A 19,261-nucleotide genomic window follows, 5' to 3' on the forward strand; every position below is an offset into this window, starting at 1 on the left:
CTTGAAAATGGGGAAAGAGGAATGTTTTTTAATACTGTGTTTCAGACTTTGAAAGGATGGCAAGACAGCTGTCAGAAAATAAGACTAGTTAAAGGTGAGGCACTAAACAGAGGATGGTGAATCTCTGTCTTCACTCGATTGCGGTTTTGTGAAAACAATAATAAAACACGGTTTTGTGAACACAATGATAAAACACAAGCCCAGTAAAAAGAGGCAGGCTTTCAGTGACAAAGGATAGAGGAAATGACAAAGACACTGGGATTGCGCAGGAAGTAAAGGTACCCAAGAGGAATGTCTCTTGAAGTGGACATCCCTCCAATGTTGTCAGATGAAACGGAATGAAAATGCAAACGGCGAGAATGATGTACTGACAACCAGTCCATAACCAAACCGTGCATTAAGAAGTAGTATTTAAGAGCATTCAAAGCAACGTGAAGATGAAAGAAGTAAAAGGACAAAATATTTCTTTAAAAGGCAAAAACCAACTGGAGGCGAGCTGTGAATGTCTCTAGTCCCAGCTCCCTCAGGAAGGTCAGCACCAAGGTCAGATCAGCCATGGCTTTGTCTAGTGCGTCCTGAACGCCTTCAAGGACAAGGATCTCTGAGGCGCTGAACAGCCCGCCCCAGTGCTGCACTACCATTTAAACCTCTCAGACTGTGATTTGGACGTACTGAGGCAGGACAGAAACAGAATCTGAACGGATCGATACCAGCAGGAGTCAATACAGTTCTGTACAGCCTTCTCTAGCGTTTAAAGAGAAAATCAGTGTCCTACTGACCTGGCAAAGTTCTAAATGTGACACATTCACATACGTTATTGTCGGGTAAATTAAATTCTGTGGGAACAACCCTATATGGTCTTTGCTTTCCTCCTTGAAAAGAAAGAAAATGTTACTTCTGCTACTGGGTGGTATGTGATCCTAACAGGAGCATGAAGGCGGCGGTCACCAGAGGCAATGCAAGGGGATGAACAGAAAACAAACAGAATTACGTTCATTTAGAGGAAAACGAGCAAAATATATGACTGGCTGTGTAAAATGAAGGACGTAGAAAATAGAAGGCACTTAACATTTATCTTGTCTTGCAATACAAAAATAAGGGAACAACAACTGAAATTAAGGCAACAAATGTAGAAATGGTAACCTTTTTAAAATACAAACCATAACTGAGCTGTGGGAATCGCAGTCTTGACCTAAAACTCCAAGCTTAATATGATACTTAAAAACGTCTACAGATATATAGTTATGCTACTAACAATAACGTATAAAAACGGTAAAAACCCTTCCTTGTGAGGCAAATCAACAATTAATCTGCCTATATTTAAAAAGTAAATGTCTTCATATGGATAGATTGTTCCATCTGCCCATTACGGCCACTTCACATCTTTTTCTGAAGCATCTGGTCCTCAGTATTCTTAGATTTACGGTATCTAATTACAGTGAGTATTGATCCAAAAATCCCTTTGCTTCCAAAAACGTCCCAAGTATACAGAAACACTTCATAGTCTCACCTTTACAGCTGGTGGTTAAGATTTCAGGCCTAGAGTGTCCATGTATTTTCCCCTCCCCTTAATCCACCCCCAAACACGCACACACAGACTAATCCCAGCCACTCTGTGTTCTGGGACAGCAGGCACTGATACCTAGGATTTATTGTGCACACTGTTTAATGTCAAGGGAAACGGAAAATTCTATTAAATTGGATTTCAGCAAGCATTTTCTCTTGAAATTTGATCAAAGGCATTCCATATTCTTTTCTATATTTCTTTGTTCTCTATTTCATTTAGTTAAGGCTGCTCAGGAATATTTCTCAGCCATTTAATAATACACATTTTAGGAGTAATAAGCTGCGAGAAATTAACCAGCTGTTTTCACATCAAGTCCATTTTGTGGCCTGCTGACCAAAGTGTAACATAAAATCAAGGCAAGTGTAAGTCTTGTTTGGAAAAGATCTTTTCATGTGGGTCATCAGAGAGTTTTGTAAGTTCCCCCCTTGAACCACCTCCCCAAGTCTAAGCCAATGGACAATAATTTTTTTGTAGGATAATAAAATGCCACTTCTCATCTCCTTAGAACTTACAAGCAGGCTGCTTCTTGACAGCCCCGCACATCTGAGGGGAAGGGTGCTTAATGCCACTGCGAGCTTAGTAGGAAGCTGTCACTGAAGAGACCGGCGGGCTGGCCACCTGCAGCCTGGAATGAAAACGCTGCACTCCAGTAACGATGATACGAATAAGGCTATACAGTTTTAACACAAATAAAAACAAAATAGTGACTTTTTTAGCTGTCCCTGGGTAAGAGATTATATAGTGTATATATATATATATGAGATTGTTCTGTAATTAATCCCAGGTTTCAGCCAAACATGCTTACAAAGTTGTATAAAAAGAAAAAAATAACTTTTTTTTAGGCCTAAGCCTTTATCCATTGAGTTCAACGATCACAGGATGAAGACTGCAGTAACACTCAGGTCTGCCTAAGAAAATGCAGAGTAAAAGCACCCCAGGAGCATACTTCTGCTCCTCTCCTGGTTACGGCGCTGGTTAAGATAAACTCACTGAGTAACAGAACAAAGTGGCTTCTTTTGTTCTAGAAGTAAACTTTCTTCACCATTAATCATCTCATCTCTTGTAGTCTGATTGTAGGTAAAATTACACAAATACTATGTCTAGAACTTCCAGTACATCTTGTTCTTGCTGGCGTAAAGTACAGACTGAAAAAGGTTAAATATGTTCTCTTGGTGACTTCGGGAATATATAAATTGACAATGACACCATCGTAAAACTCATCAGTTTAAACTGAGTACAGGTCAATACAAACAAGAGGAGTCAATGGTTTCAGATGTGAAGTCTCATCAGTTCCATTTCTCATGATATAGTATATATACTGTACAAATGGTTCTGACACTGTTATTGGCAAATAAAACGGGGGACAAAGAGAGGAAACAACAGCTAAAGTAACCTTGTACGGATTGTTTCCGTCACGCTGCCATCGGCAATGCTGTGGATGCAGGGCTACCACTCATGGCAGTCTGGCACTTTTGAGGGGTTTTAAAAGAAAAAAAAAGAGAGAGTATTTTACTAGTCCTTATCAAAACATACCCTAGTCTGAATTCCCAGTTTTCAGAATGAATACAACATCTACTGGCATCAATTAATGATCCATATTTGTAATCACTGGCTCTGATGTGGTGACTACAACTAGCATTCATGTGTTTATTTTCTTGTAAAGAAATACGTCTTGAATGATCTGCTAAAGATTCTCCTTATTCTAATAAATTTTACAAGAAGGTGCTTTTCCAGACAAATGTGCTAAAACATTTTTATATGATTTTTCTTAATTAGCTGCCTTTTTTCCTTATCATAATATGAAGACTTCATGAAATTTCATTGAAGATTATCTTAATTTCTGAATACCGTACTGTATACTCTGGTGTGTGGAGTATTTGTACTTCGTTTATCGACAGATGGTATTACCTATAAACCCCACATCTCTACAGGTTTAAAGGGTGGAGTTTACAGTGCCGTGTGACTTTGTTGTTTTTTTTTTTTTTTTAAGTATTTAGCCTCACTCCCTTGAAAGAGGTTTTGAGAAGCATCCCATTGTCTACTATAAAAAGTTATCCATGTAGTACTTCGGTTTCCTTGTTCATCCAGTATTTCATGTAAGGATTGACTCTTTCTAATGAAGCAAAGCAGGGGTATTCCGATAACTCAGAGTGGACTCAACGGCATGTCCATACACACATGCAAGTCTGGACCCGTTCCAGAGAAACCAGTATGTCTCTGTATGGTAACAACGGGCTGGTGGAGGGCTTATGGTCAAGACAGTACATTCTCCCTCTTACACAGAATTCCTAAATCTTGTCTTGCGACTACCTAATATTTGGTTTTACATCCTTTTTGTCTGCTTCATCCTCACTGTCATCAACTTGCTGAATGACCAAGTCGGTTGACCCGTCCTCCACAATCTCCACGTCAGATCTGTTGTCTTCCCCGTAGTGCCACCTGGAATCCTTGTCCCCATCTTGTGGAAATTCAAGGGGTGCTTCAGCCTCCAAGTCAATGCGAATACTGTCTATGCCAGCTTCAGCCAAGCACTCATTACAGAGTCTGTAACGCCTCGTCCCCTCTTGGACCACTTGTCCCGTTAGCTCAGTGACGTGGCGTTTACACTTTCTGCAGACCGGCTTACAAGCCTGATGGATCTGGGAAAATTGAAATGAAGAAATTTGGTAATGTATCCACAAAGAAGTGTTTTTTAAGATGATAAAAAGTAGGGCTGGAGTAGCATCAAATGGTAGCCTTAACTCATTTTGAGAGACAGTCATCAAACGTTAAAAATTAAACAATCACCGGCCCTGTAATTGCCCACTTAAGCTCTACTGCAGGACTTGCACAGAGCAGTACCTTTGTGAGCCATCAATTAACAAATAAATTCATCCCCTCCACACAAATCACGCTTCAAACTGACTTCAACAAAACCAGATTCATTTTCTATTCCCTCTTCTTTACGGGCATCAATATATCAACCAGATACACTTGCACTGTGTTTAATTGCACTGACACAGATTTCCACATTAAACAAATCATGCGGTTACTGAAAATACATACTGTTCGGAAATGGCTACTTAGGTGGTCGAGCCTGCTAAATCTTTTCCCACATGCCTCACAAGGGTAAGGGCGCTCTCCTGTATGACAGCGAAGGTGACGCTTTAGGTCTGCTTTTCTTTTCACCACGTGAGTGCAGAATGGACACTTGAACCTCATCCTGGGCAGGTCATCTGTCAGAAATAACGTGATTAAAAAAACACAAAGTAAGTCATAACATGTCTAGTCAGGTAATGCTCTGGGAAAAAGGCACTCTATGCACAGAATAGCAAATCACTTTTACTTTAAAAGAATTATCATAGGTCTTTTCAAGCACAAAGATCTGATATTTTCCTGTAAGTTACATGGGAGTGCAAGAAAGAAAAAGGAGTGGACCGTTAGCTATATTAAAACGAGCTTAAAAATATTGCAGAAGATCATGGCTTAAATTGGCAAGATGAAGCTGTAGCAGCACTAAAGATTATGTATTTTCAAAGACTAGTTTTAATAAACCAGGTATCTTAATCATTTACAATTTTTAAAAAGTAAGGGTTCAGCTTTCCAGACTCACATTTCTGGACAATACAGATGCATTTCTGGCAACTGTACCCCCGTTCAGTAAAGCACGTTTTCTCACGGACAGAACAGACGACTCGCAGAAGACTGCGCCCACAGCATTAAAACCAACTCTTACCTTCAGCCCAGCTTCCCGTGACACCTAGAATCGAGGGCATGCTCGCGTACGGCTCGTCTGCTTTTGAAGACTTCGATTTACCAGAAGAACGGGGTGATTCATGCTCCTGCTGTGACACAGCCAAGCTCCTCGGGATCACGTCAGCCCCTTGGCTGTACTGGTATCCCACGTGAGGAGATTCAACTTCTCTTTCAATCTGCACTTGCTCCTCAGACTGCGCAATATGGCCAGCGGGCTCGGCAGCCCTGTCCTCCAGTTTGCTTGATTTATAGTGAGGAACGTCGGAAGGTTGCTGCAGTCCCAGGTGCCGGGATTTCTTCACGGAATCCTGCCGTTGCTCGTGTTTGGACAGCTGTTGCTGAGCGTTTCTTTGAGAAGTTGGATAGTAGCTGAAATTGCTCGAGGCGTTTCCACCCATCATACACGTCCCTTGATCTGGGCTTACGTGCGAATGCGGGGGGCTGCTGTCTGCCCTCCAGCCTGAGCTGTACAAGCAGGGTCGGTCCACGCCGTTCGAGCTGACATCTTTGTCCGACAGACTGAAGTAGCGATCCTTCTCCTTCTCACTGATGTCCAGCGATGACTTAATGAAGGTTTTACACACGCTGATCACATCGGTCATCTGCAGATAGCTGGCAGCCGACATGACTTCGATGACGTTCTGACCAGTGAGAGACAGTTTGCCTGAATACACAAAATCTAGAATAACTGTGAACGTGTCAGGAGAAAACGCCTGGAAAGTCGCTGTCGTCGGCTGGCTCGTCTCCTTCGCGCCCTGCGAAAGGAGCATTTTGAAATAGCCGCTGCTGGCGAAGAGCACATTGCGATGGGCTTTGAAGACCTTTCCCTCCACCAGGATATTGCAGTCACAGAACAAGTCTTGCTTCCGCTGCTCGTTTAGCTGCTCCAGGAGGTGAAACTGGTGAGAAGAAATCTCCATTCCAGAAAAGATGAAATCAAGTGTCGCTCTAAAAAATAAATAAAATAATTAGACTCGTGACTTCAGCGTCATGCAACTCAAAAAGATGTCACACTCAGTTTTACAGGCGTCTTTACAAATAATATCTTTTATTTAAATCTGTATTTAAATTACAATATGCACAACCATGCATTCTTTTCCCCAGAAGAAAAAAAAAAAAGCCACGAAAAAGCCAAACCGGTACACATTATTTTGCAGAGACATGCGTGCTACAGCTGGGAGCATCTCCTCCGCAGGGATGCGGGACAGGATGGGTGCACCCCGCCGGCAGCCGCGCAGCCCTCAGCCGTTCTCCGTGGGGACCAGGATCCCTCCGGCAGCGGCGGCTGAGGGCCGCGTCCGCGCCCGCAGCGGCCTCGCCGCAACGCGCAGCCCCTCGCCGCCGAAGGGACCAGAAACCGGACTCGGCGGCTGAGCCCCGGCGGCCGCAGCCCGCCCGGCCCGGGCTCCCCCGCCATTGGCCGAGACCGCCGTCACTCACCCGCACGCGCGTCCCAATTGGTCGCTTCACCATGGGCAGCCCGGGACGCCCGACGGCGCCGGACCCGCCCGCCACAGCGCCGAGGCGCCTCCCGCCTTGGCGGGCGGCCGCCCCCGCTCCCGCCGCGGGGACCCCAGCGCCCGCCAGCGCCCCGGCCGCCGCAGCGCTCCCCTCCGCCGGGCCGGGCTGGGCGGGTAGCCCGGAGCCGCCCGGTGCCGCCCGCCCTACCGCAGCCCCCGCCCGCCGCTCCGCCGGAGCTCCCCGCCACGCCGCCGCCACCCGGTGCCGGGCGCCCGGCGTGGCCCGAGCCGCTCCCGCCCCCGCCGCCCGCAGCCTCCCCGCGCCGCCGGCGGCCCCGCCGCTCCCCCCGCCGCGGCCCCTCCCGCCCCGCACCCGCCGCCCGCTCCCGCGCAGCCCCTTTGTTGCCGCGCCCGGCTCCTCGCAGCCGCGCCCGGGGCTGCAAATGGCGCCCGCGGACGACGCGCTGCAGCCCGAGCACCCACCGCCTCCCGGGGGCAGCTGCCAGCCGCCCGCCGCGCACCGACCCGGGCGCCCTCGGAGGCGCCGCAGCCCGCGGCCGCCGCTCGCCGCCCCGACCCGACCCGACCCGCACGGCTCGCTGCGGGGCCCTTTCCGCCCCCCGATCCCGACGCCCTGCCCGGCCTGCCCGAGCCGCCGCTTACCGCCTGGGTGCCGCGGCCGGCCGCCGCTCAGCCGCGACGAGCGGGCGCTGGGTGCGGGGTCCCCGGCCCCGCGTCGGGGCTGGCGCTGGCTGAAGGCGACGCGCGGCTCCCGCAGCCCCGAGCCCCGGCAGCCCGAACGTGAGAGAAACAAAAGGTATTTGCTGACGTGGGCGTTGGACAGAGACGCCCGAGGGCTGGGGACACAATTAAAGGGGCAACGCACCGATTGCCGCCGCAGCCCGGCGGCTCCCTCCGCCTGCTCGCCCCGCGGCCGGGGCTGCTCCCCGCTGCCCACACCCACGCGCTGCCCGGGCGGGGTTGCGGTGCCCCAGATGGTTCCCTCTCACACCTTTATGTATAGCAGGGGCCTCGATGACCCAAATCCTTCTTCAACGCGCCTGCAGCTTCCTCAGAAGGAGATATAACATCTTGTTTCCCCCCCTGTTGGTGTGTGTTACGTTCTGAAAAAATACATGTCTGAAATCCTAGTACCGAACCTCTCGCCTTCTCTCACTCCAAGTTTGCTACCCTTCTCCTTTCTCTTCTTCCCACCAGGGTCTTTTCTGTGCTCTTGACACCCCAGTTATTTCTCCTAAATATTTGTCTTCCCGTGGGAGCCATTCTGCCATAACCGTATCCTTTGTGTCCTTTTTGGCCTTCCCTTCCATAAACTGAAGACATTCCGTCTTGAAACAATTTACGTTCCTTTCCTCACGATAGCAAAATGCAGAAGATGTCTGAAGACTCTTTCCTCTGGTAGTTAGAAACATGCTCCCAGTATATCATATACATTTATTAATATTCAGTTTATATCCACTTATATTGTAACAGTATTTTTCACCAGCTTGATTCCCCCTTTTTGTTAAACATCCATAGTTGTGTAGATTCCGTCTCCTTTCAAATGTAGGCCACACTTTTAAAATCATTCGAGAGACCCATCCTGCTTGTGTAAGACTCTGCTCTGTACCTGACCAGCTCAAATTAATCATTCTTGAACGTGAAAGTGATTGGAATTTACACAGTATTTTGCATGAATCTTTTCAGTCCACTGGGCAACGGCGTTAATTATCAACTGAAAGCCTTTCAGTGTTACGTACCTACAACTGACCAGCCTTTGCCAGCCATGTCGCGTTGCCAGCCCGCAGCCATTGCCTCATCAGTGTCATCTGCAAATGCCCTGTAGTTTATCTTGCTAAAGAGCGTATTAGCAAAACTGCTCCCAAAGCCAGCCCGGAGGACCGTTAACATCTTGTCTTTCCCGTTTCGGGGTAACGCAAGGCAACCCCAGCAGCCAGCTTCTCGCAGCTCTTGCATTCGTTAACAGCGCACACCCGCACGTTGAATGCTGCGTGCGACCCCCGGGGTCACACGTTTCAGAGCGTGCGTACAGGTTCAGAGGGCGAAGAGAGAAGCGATAAAAGCCTGGCACGGCTTTGTACTAATGTCTGTAGTGGGAGAGAGACCCGAACTAGGAAAAAAAATGAAGTAGGTGAAATAAATGGAAATTATACAATCACGAGAGGATCAACAGGGACTGAGTGCTCACAGCGCATTCCAGCGTAAGAGAAAGGTGACAGCAAACGCAGCTAGCAGGTGGCAGGGTCAGAGCCAACGAGGATGTGGTTCTCCGCATAACGTAGTTCGGCGCTGGAACGGCTTGCCGTGGGCTGCCGTGGGTGTGAAATATTTGTCAGTGTTACAGAGGGGTACTGGACATGGTCGTGAGAGGGACTTGAGAGTTGCACACAGAAACACCCTGTGCCCTCAGAAGCACCCAAGTCACAAATTGTAGGAGACTGGAAGAGTATTCGGGTAAAAATCCTGCTTGTTGTGCTCTTCCGTAGAGCAACCGGTTTTGACTCAAAAGTCTCGAGTTGGGGAATTTAATAGAATTTTGTTTATTGCCAACTAACATAAACTGTCAATTCCCGATTCCAGTAGTGAGAAATACAGAAGACAAACAACTAACTAATCACTTAGGTTGTTTAATATAAACCAGAAAATGTATTTGCAGTGTCAGGTTTTAATACCGCTTGAGTTCATTCCTCTAAAGTTTGATTTTGCCTGTCAATTCAACTAAGTGGCACCTCTTTTTATATAATATTCTATTTATTTTTTCAGATCCATGCCCAAATTATGTCATCTGCTGAAAACTTCCTTTTGAAAAGAACTATTTGTAAGTATTTGTTCTGTTTGACTTAGCCGATTTATCAGGCAGTTGGTACTTTCAGTCGCGTATCCGAGAGGGCTCCGCTTGGTGGTTTGTATCAATATGAACAGGACTTCAAGGGTTCTCCATCTGCTAGCGACAGGTAATAGAATTCTAAAAGTAGGAAAAAAATGCAGTGGTATCTAGAGTAGCTCAATAATTAGAATTGTTAAAGGTGCTGCAAGCGCGTTACTCAGAATACTTCGGAAACCTTGCCCAGGAGCCTGCTCGCTGCAGCTGGGAACAGCCGTGGAACAGCCTGGTTTTGTCGTACACAGGGACCGATCGCGTCCTGTTTTGCACAATAATACATCACAAACAAGCCACTGATTCTAGAAATGCACTTAGTTGTTTAATCTAGTCCTTTGTTTTGTAATTTCTAAATTTCAGACTTACTGTTTCTAGCCAAGAAAGTTCCCCTTGAAGTTGAGATATTGTTTGGAGGGTTTACCCAATGGGAATAAACTGGGCAACTGCGTGGAGGAGGTGCTTCTTGCAGCAACAGGACTCTGCTTTTCAGAGAACAATTTACATTGTTAGTGCCGACCAAATGTAATTCACAGCAACCCCAGTTAAAAGATTTCAGTTTTCCTAAACAAATGTTTCTGAAAAATCACAGACTTCAATTACGGTGTATTTTCTGACTTTGAATATATAGTGACATTTCTTGTCAAAGAAAACCCCAGAGCGTGTGCTAGAACAGCCGAGGGACCATAGTTCAAAGATTAATTTGTTGGAATTTGCAGTGGATTTTTCCCAAATGTGTGAGTAAAGTAATATGTCTTTAGCAAGGGGTTTACTTTGAAAATGTAAGTAAAATTGCATATAACCTTGGGCTAAAGCAAAACAGTTTCTTCCCTTTTTCTACCATTGAAGAAATAGATGCATTTTTTTTCCACTGGATCAGAAATGTACCATACTTGGGGAATTAATCAGTTGCCCTTTTTTTCTGTTGTTTTTTGTTTGTTTGTTTGTTTGTGTTTTTTTGCACTCGATCTAAAAATGCATTTAAAACGAGAAAATGTGAACAGCAGGGATTTTAATCCATCCTCTTGCTTTAAAAAGAGTTGAAAAAGTTAAGATTATTATAAAACTACAACAACAGGTAAGGAAACAAAGTCAGTGTTAATAATATAAAAAGATTTTCTAAAAAACACAGTTGGCTGGGGTTTAAGTTGACAGCATCTATTTAATCCTTTCCTACGAAGAATCTGACTCTTACTTGCAAACTGTCTGTCACCAGACACGGGTATATTCATTTTTAATTCCCAGAAATTAAAATGTGAGCCTTAATCCAGACGCTCTCAGGTTTACTCGGTCAACTTTTGAACAGTAAAAAAATCAAACCAACCCTCTCAGAGAGTTTTATTTTCTAGACAATCAAAAAGTTCCAGAATGCTCCAAGATCCACAAATACAGTTAAGTCACTTCTACAAATAAGGTCTGGTTCATAAGAATTTATCATTTAAACTAGACCAAAGGACTTCAGTTATGAAACCGCCTTACAAAACATCAGTACATTAAATGAGCACATTTGGAAGATTTACAAAGTCTTGCACCAAGAGGTTAAATGCGCTACGAATACCGGTGCAGCCTGTATTCCGTCAGCGAAATACAATGCAGTTGTGTGCAAAAGGACGTTAAACCGGGTACTCCTAACCAAGTCAATGACGAAGAGCTACGACTTCGAGATATGCGGTCTGCATAGCCTGTAAAAAACTTTGAGAAAGAGATTATATTAGAAATAACTTTCCTAAAAACATTATTTTTGATTCTTCATTAAGCACCATATGAATATTTTAAAACAGCTACATCATTTTCTCAAAGCTTGTAGAGGCTGGATCTAGAATGGAAGATTTCAGGAAAAACATCCAAAACCTAAGTGGAAAGCACAGCAAACAGTTTTACATGAACATCTGGTCACAAGAATGTGGATAAACTACATCCTCTTCTAAATACAAAGGCTGAAGGACTCCATTGAAAACAAAGCAGCACAATATGACGGATCGACGGGAAACATCGATTTTGGTGGTGACTTTCAGCCTGGAATGTGAACGATGTACCCCCCACCCGCACCCCGTACGTACCCAGTGTTACACAAACCTTACACAGCTCCATTCTCTACGCACAAGACACACAAGAACAATCTCTAAGACCAAAGAAAGCAGGTTGAAGTAAAATCGCTGAAGGTCTCTGCAGTCGTTCCTGCAGCTCTTACTCCATACAGACTTTCGCAAGAGGTGCATTTTCCCTACTCTGCATGTCTTCACAGTTTCAGAGTCAGCTAGCCTGCAGCTCAGCACAGCTCCGCCGCAGGAGAAGCTAAACCTTCTGACAGTTTAATTGTGCCGCGCTAGCCAGAACCGTGCTCAGCTGATACTCCAGGTCTAGTGGCCTCTAACAATATTTACAACGAGGTGGCATCTTCACGCTAGAATGACCAGAAATTGTGATGCCTGGTCGCAAAATATCATTTTGGGTCCCTGTTTACATTCTTACCCTACTGTCATGAGCGAGTTAGTCTCCCAACAAACACAGATAATCCGTGACTCTTTTTCAGGTGTTCTCACATGCAGAAGTCCATCCTTTATCAGATAAGCAGATACCAAAAAAAATACCCTCTGATGTTGGATGGACTCAACAAAAATAGAGCAGCAGTCCAAAAGACTGGCCCTGCTAGGCTGGAGGTGGCATTTTCAAGTACGCCAGCAAGATTTACAAACCTGTATTTTGCTCAGATTTTCAAAAGTGCTTAGGGCTCAAAACCACAGCAGCATTTTCAGAGGAGCTCAGCTCCTAATCTGACACCAACGCAAGTTGTCTCCTTGATGGTCCTAACTTAGATGACTAAAATTCAGAGCCCTGAATTTTTTAAAGATCTTGTTCCTGTGAGGTTTTTCTACGATGACATGTGTCACTACAATACTGTTCGGCTATTACAAACTCAAATTGACAGATGGCCTGGACGAGGGACTACTGAAAGCTTGTGCAACCTGAGTTACAGAAAATAAACGGAGCAAGTGATGCCGGTATCTTCTTGTGAAGGTGGCGCTCATCAAGAACTCGGACCAGACCATTTCAAAACAAGTCTCTTGACCTTCTGCTGTTTTCATGAATCACTGGTAAAGTCACTTGTTTAAAAAGAAGCTCGTTTCTTCCTTCCTCATCCTACCTGATCTGGCAATGAATTGTTAACTGCATCTGTGACATCAGAACCGCCTCTCACAAGTGATTTGCGACATCACTATAGGACTACTGTCTCACCCTAGGATGAAGCAGATGGAGAAGCTGAATCGTTCATGTGCAGAGTGTATAATAAAAGCACAAGGTATGCAAAAAATAACTGGTTAAATCAGAGGAGGTTTTTTTTGTTGTTTTAGGTTCCATCTAATGTTTGCCAAGTGTAAAGTCCTTGCACTAAAACCCTCAAGAAGCACTCTCTTGTTGAGTGGGAGGAACTGCTTGTTCTGACAGCCATGGCTCTCTACAGGCTCCCGATCTAGCACTTACTCCAGCTAGGAAGATTCGTATCATTTGCCTTTTCAGGAAACACTTACGAACAACATAGTAAAAAGCATTAACAGTCTTATTTCACAGTGTATTTCAGTTTTGTCTCTTCATGAGGAAGCAGCGGGTAACCCACAAACAAGCAGGCTTTCCCTTGGTGGCGTGTTTGCTTCTAAAGCTGCCCACCTTGATTTCTGACAGCTTGTATCAACTTGGTACTGGAAAAGTAAAAAATCTCGCTTCCTTTGAAAGCCAAACTTTCTCTATCCCAGCAAGGAAACATGAGGTCCACACTGAAGTTTTCTTCTTAAAAAAAATAAAAAAAATACAGTACTTGGATAAATTCACGTAACAACATAAGCCATGAGAAGGATCAACAAAGAGTAAAAGAAACAATACTAAAAGAGAAAGAAAAGGATTTGAATATAGAGGCTAGCAAAAATTTCTGAGATTTTCTACCCAATAGCTTCAAAAAGGGTATTCAGAGCTCCTCCTATAAGCACAGCTCAGATATTTATGTTTAACTGCTCCTCAGCTACACCGGCTGTGAATCTGGCTATTCAATCCACCAGAATCGGAACTCCCAAGCAGCCTGACTGACAGCTTTTAACGTCTGCTGCAAAAAGCTGAAGAGAATTGGGCAGCTCACAGAGCTAAAGCAAGAGACCAGGACGCTAGACACCGTAATGTGTGCTTAATATTTCTGAAGCCCGGACTGCTAATGTCTCAATGACATTGAAGACACATCTGAAGATCTGCAGTCCGAGCTCTCGAGAGCGGAAGATGCGCTCAGAACAATTCAGAAAGAGAAGCCTGTTCTCTAAATCCCTGTAATTAAGGACACATGAAATATATTTATTCTTACTAGCTATGCTTTCAGAAGCAGCAGCATATTTTTGTTCCCCTGGTTTGTCTGCCCTGGTTTCCAGGTCAAACCCAGTCTAAGCAAACACTTGAGGTTTACAATTTAGATAATACTGTCCCAATACAGAAAGATCACAACTTAGTTTAGAAAAGTCCCAAGGTATTGGATGAAAACTACATTTCTTTTGATGTAATCTTCAGAGAGGAGATGGCGCCCCTTTCAGATCAAGGATTAAGGACCATGACAGCATTATGTGAAGAAACCTGTTATCGAAACAAAACAGAGATGTTCCACCTGAAAAATCAAACCTAGGAGGCAGAGACACCACTGGAAATTACTCAAGTACAACCTCTGTCAACCCCAGACAGAGGGTTCTTCACAGATTTCTGGTGCACAGCACTGAAAACTTAAAAGTATTAAAAATTCCAATTCTCCCCACTCTTCTATTAAAAAAATGGAATAATAAAAAACAGCACAGTCTCACTAATTGGACAAATACGCAGTTTTCCCTCGCAGACCGACCACTGCCAGGGAAACACTTCAAATCCTCCCCCACTCCTCTCACTGCTACATAAGTGTTTCTCGGTCCGATAAGCTCCTCTGGATTTCCTGCTTGTCATCACCATCGCCGTCATCATCATCAGCCGGATCGTTTTCCTCTCCAGACTCCACATATATGGGCCAATCGTTATCGGCGTCGCCTTTCTCTTGGCCTTCTGATGAAGGTTCCATGAGGCTGAGGTTGATGGGCATGGAGTCCTCGTGGGTAGTGGTCACACAGGTGCAGCTGTCACACAAGCCGAAGCGTCGTAATCCTTGAGACAGGCTACTTGTGAAGGTTCTCCTGCAACCTTTACAGATAATTGGCTTGTTTGATCGATGCACCTGAAGTTAAAAATAAAACATTATGGTAAGAAAGGCAATCTGCCTTCTTGCTTCAGCTGTTTCTGGGGTGCTGGTTTGCATATATTGCTGGAACAGAAACACACCTACACTTCAGCCGAAGGGCAGATGATCCCGTCACGCTTCCAGCGACAAAGCTTTGGGGCTACCCAAGTACTAATGAACCAAATACCAGTGCCTTAAACTTATTATTAGAAGCAACAATCATTTTGTCCAACGTATTTTGGGAAATATGACTGGGAAACCCCAAAAACTTTTTAAAATTTCCTGATAACCTTTCGCACTTACACTTAGAGCATGGCTCCGGAGGTGTTCCTGCCGAGTGAAACGCTTCCCGCAGGTCTCACAGGGGTAGGGCCTCTCACCTGTGTGGGAGCGAATGTGCCGTTTCAGGATTCCTTTCTGTTTAGCCGTGTAGGGACAGAAGGGACATTTGTGCAGCTTGATCGGCACAACTAGCACGTCACCTTTTGGAAAAAAAAGCACAAGGGCGTTAGATTCGGCAGCTCACCATTAGCTACGTTGGCTTCTTATCCTCCGTGCTGCAAATCCAAGCGGGGATAATTGCACGTTCCCCTCTTCTTGTGTTTGCCTTACCTGGAGTTTCTGTAGGTTTTGCAGTCTCAGCAGACATCCCTGCAGCTGCAGATAACCAAGTCCCTCCAAAATCAGCCTGCCTGCGCTGCAATAGCTGATGCTCTAAGGCAGGTGGCTCACAACAGAAAAACAAATTAATTTTATTTTAAGAAGCAGTTTAATTAAAGTGCCAAAAATTTGCTTTCAGTGCAGTGGGGTCTCTGCACTATCAGCCATAGAAAGTCTCCTACTTTTTTTTTTTTTTTTTTTTAAGATAGCATTAAACAGCATTAAAAACTAAAATCTTTAACACAAATTACACATAGAGGTAGTGGAACGTTTCCCATTTGCTTTTACAACACGCATACATTTAGATGTGGGGAACCCATCTGAACATACGAATGCTGAATCTTGTTTCTCCTGCCACTCACTTTGGCCTTTCTATTGGAAATGACAAGGTGAAGGACTCCATACATTTGCTGATATTTTACTTTTCCTAAAAATCAGACAAATGCACACAGGTACCATTCAATTCATGAAGTCAGATGCAAAAATAGAGAATTAAATTTGAAGATCACGTTCATGGGCATTGCCTGGTTTTTCAGTATCAGCCCAGATACGAGTTTCCTTTCCAGCGTCAAGGCTGAGAAGTTGTACTGGAAGATGAGTTTTCCCTGTTTCAGTTACTGATTCAGGAAAGCGTTTGCGTACCGAGCCTTGAGCTCCTTAAGTTACACCAAAGTGGGTGGAGCTGCAGAACATTCCTTGCGCTAAGGTTTGTCCAGCCCAGCCTCTGAAAACGGAGTGTCTGGTATTAACGAGTGAAATCCATCTCCCCCGGTTTCAGACCCTCACAAGGTACTGCTAACTCCTGCTGGGTGTTTAGAGCTCTGTTTAGAAAAATAAAAAATAAAAGCAATTCTTAGACGTGCCTTGCTTCGAGCCTCTCTAGAGGTGGCTGTTTACCCTCCGTCAGCTCTGAAGTGGACCGGGATGACTGGAACAGATGTGGACACTTGAAAGTAAGCGGCATTTATCTCATGTGTCAGCCTGGATGCAGGAGAGCGCCATTCTTTTATCAGGGCTTTTCACTTCTCACTCCTGGTGCCTTGTGAAAACGCTAGGACAGCGGGACCACTAAAAGCTGGGAAGAGATACTCCCATTCTGCTCAGCGCTTAGGAAGTTCAGCTTCAGCAGAGAACCGTAACCGAATGCAAGGTTTGGGTTTTCTTCCCCGCTCCTATTGGAAATTAACATTTCCAATACACTGTCATCACACCTGATTTTCTCTATCAAATTCTAGGAGCATTTCCCTTTTAATGATTCATTAACAGCCTCAAGATTTTAAGAGGGGAAAAAAGTATGCAGTCTGTGTGTTAGATGCTCTTGCCTTTGCTACACGTCAAAAACCACAGGCGCGGTTTGGTGACAGCACTCTGTTCTGGCGGCTTTAGGCTCCTGCTGACTGCAGGACCGGAGTTGTGATTTTATCAGACTCTTTATTGTAAAGCAGCAAGAGACAACACCAGGTTTATTGGCTTTAAGATCAGACGTGCGTGCTTGAGCTGGAAGTGACATGAAAGTGAGCTTGCTACCTAGAGTCAGATACACAGGGAAATATTTCCCGTCTTTTGCCCACACCATTATCGTGTTCGCCACATCCTGAACAACGACGGCACCTGCAGCGTTTGTCAAAGCTGCCTCCCGTCTTCCTAAGGCAGCTTGGACGTGGCAAGCAGTGCGCCAGCATTGCTGTGAGCAGACAAAGTGCCCAAATCCTTACTGTCCACTTCAGGAGCAATGCATACGGACGTGCCCACCTTCTCCGGGACCCTAGCACTGCTGCTAGGAGACACTGCCAGCCTGAGACGTCCCAGCCGGCGCTGGGCTTGGGAAAGCCACCAAACCTCAGTGACCAGCAGCTGAGAAGCAAGTCTGCCTCCAGAGGTAAAAGTTAAGTCTCATCTTTATGCGGTACCACGGAGTTTAAAGCTTTCGGTGCTCTTAAAGAATTTCTGGGTATCACTCAGTATGGAATAAAACCGATTTCCGCCCTTTTGAAGTTCACAGTAACTGCAGACTGTCATCCAGCAACCCACGCGCTGGCTGCAGCTCTGGTGGAATGAGCTGCTTCTGGTCGGTCCGGTTCTACAGCAGATCCCTCCTGTGGCAGCTCAACCCATCTTCCGATTGCTCTTTGTAACACTAACTTTACGAGAAGAAGATTCTTTTTAAAAATTCGCCTGCCATTCAACAAGGTCCCAAATGAAATCGTTTATTAAAGCAGCGCCACCAACGCCACGCTCCAGGATCGGTTTCAGCAAAGCTGTAAGAAATACTTACCTCCAGGTGCTGCACTGAATAAACGAGTACAGCTTTCTTTTGAAGTCCAGAACAATCATTTATTTTGTTACGGCATAATATTCAGCAATATGTTCCTGAACAAGAACGGGAGTAACAAAGGACGTCGCACAAGTACGCATTCCCCGCCTCAGCCATACAGACTGCGCCCCCGGAGCCCTCTCACCTGCGTCCTCACCATACCAGTCGCTGTGAACGTCCATCACGGAGCTCACGGCTACCCCTGCGTCCTCCGGCCTACCCTCAAAGCCCCGGACAAAGTGATGGACCACATCATCCTTTCTCTGAGCCGAGCTGTTGCGCAACAGGGCCTCTAGGAATTGTTTCATATGATAGTTATTGCAGGCCAGGTCCATCGCCTGCCCGCCGTGCAGCCCCTCTTCCATCTGCTCGAGGGACAACGCAGTCGGATACTGCGGCAGCCGTTCGCCCGCTTCTCCCTCTACCTCATCCGAGTCAAACTCCACTTTGGGTTCCACCCCTTTGGGCAGCGAAGAATTAACGTCGTCTGGCGAGTGGCTGCTTACGGGGGCTCTGACCACAAGCTCCAGGGGGTGGCAGCCGCTGCATTCTCCGCAGGGGGGGTCTCTCTGGCAATCCGAAATCCTTTCCTTTTCCTGCAGGGAAGAGACAGGGGCGGAGCACTGGCTCTTTGGCCCGAACGAGGTGCCCTCTCTCGCAGAGCTCGCGCTCCCGCTATCAGCCTGATAGAAAGCGGCTTCTCTCTCTATTTTCCTGCAAATATCCAGCGACGACCTGATATACGTTTTGCAGAAGTTGACCACGTCGGTCATCTGCAAATAGCTGGCCGCAGACATCACCTCGATGACGTTCTCCCCGCAGAGATCCAGCTTCCCGGAATAAAGGAAATCCAGGATGACGGAGAAGGCCTCCGAGGTGACAATGTCGAGCGAGGCGGTGCTGTGGCGGCCGCTGTCCTGGATGTAGTGAATCAGCAGGGCGCGGAAGTAGCCGCTGTTGGCGAACAGGATGTTTTTGTGGGCCTTGAAGATCCTGCCCTCCACGATAATGCTGCAGTCGCAGAAAAAGTCCCTCTTGCGCTGCTCGTTGAGCTCTCCCAAGAGCTTGGTGTAATACGACTGCATCTCCATCGCTCCCGCCGCCGCCGCCTCCGCTCGCTGCCGGGGTCAACGACACGGCCCCGTTAACGGCAGAACTCCCCGCTCGCCTCCCCCCAGGAGCCGCGGAAACCGCTGGGGGCCGGCGCGGCCGCGCCACCTCCCCGCACAGCCCCGACCCCTTCCCCACCTTCCGGTTCCTCCTTCCCGGTACCGGACAGGGCCGCGCCGCGCAGCCCCTCACCTCCGCTCGCTCCCTCCCGGCCGCCGTACGGCACCCACCGGCCGCCCTCCCGGCAGCAGGCGGAAGTGACGTCAGCGCGGAGGCACGGCCC

At 46.4% G+C, this 19,261-nt stretch overlaps 2 protein-coding genes across 3 annotated transcripts; both read right to left on the reverse strand.

Moving 5' to 3' along the window:
* Positions 1–996: 996 nt before the first annotated feature.
* ZBTB8A (zinc finger and BTB domain containing 8A) lies at positions 997–7,573 on the reverse strand. The gene is made up of 4 exons (XM_086765144.1): positions 7,426–7,573; positions 5,283–6,250; positions 4,613–4,782; positions 997–4,206 (listed from the first exon to the last, which is right to left on the reverse strand). Exons 2-4 carry the CDS (start codon positions 6,220–6,222, stop codon positions 3,874–3,876), a joined length of 1,443 nt encoding a protein of 480 aa, XP_086621270.1. The 5' UTR covers positions 6,223–6,250; positions 7,426–7,573; the 3' UTR covers positions 997–3,873.
* A 3,409-nt stretch (positions 7,574–10,982) lies between these two features.
* On the reverse strand, positions 10,983–19,207 carry ZBTB8B (zinc finger and BTB domain containing 8B). 2 transcript variants are annotated; one of them, XM_086765143.1, is made up of 5 exons: positions 19,171–19,207; positions 18,669–18,982; positions 18,014–18,464; positions 15,198–15,376; positions 10,983–14,891 (listed from the first exon to the last, which is right to left on the reverse strand). In XM_086765143.1, exons 2-5 carry the CDS (start codon positions 18,957–18,959, stop codon positions 14,574–14,576), a joined length of 1,239 nt encoding a protein of 412 aa, XP_086621269.1. In that variant the 5' UTR covers positions 18,960–18,982; positions 19,171–19,207; the 3' UTR covers positions 10,983–14,573. The 2 variants fall into 2 exon arrangements, with proteins under 2 accessions (XP_086621269.1, XP_086621268.1); XM_086765142.1 differs by having other exon boundaries at positions 18,014–18,982.
* Positions 19,208–19,261: the final 54 nt, after the last annotated feature.

The sequence above is a fragment of the Chlamydotis macqueenii genome, chromosome 22 (genome assembly GCF_036417535.1).
Source record: "Chlamydotis macqueenii isolate bChlMac1 chromosome 22, bChlMac1.mat, whole genome shotgun sequence".
NCBI classification, from domain to species: Eukaryota; Metazoa; Chordata; class Aves; order Otidiformes; family Otididae; genus Chlamydotis; species Chlamydotis macqueenii.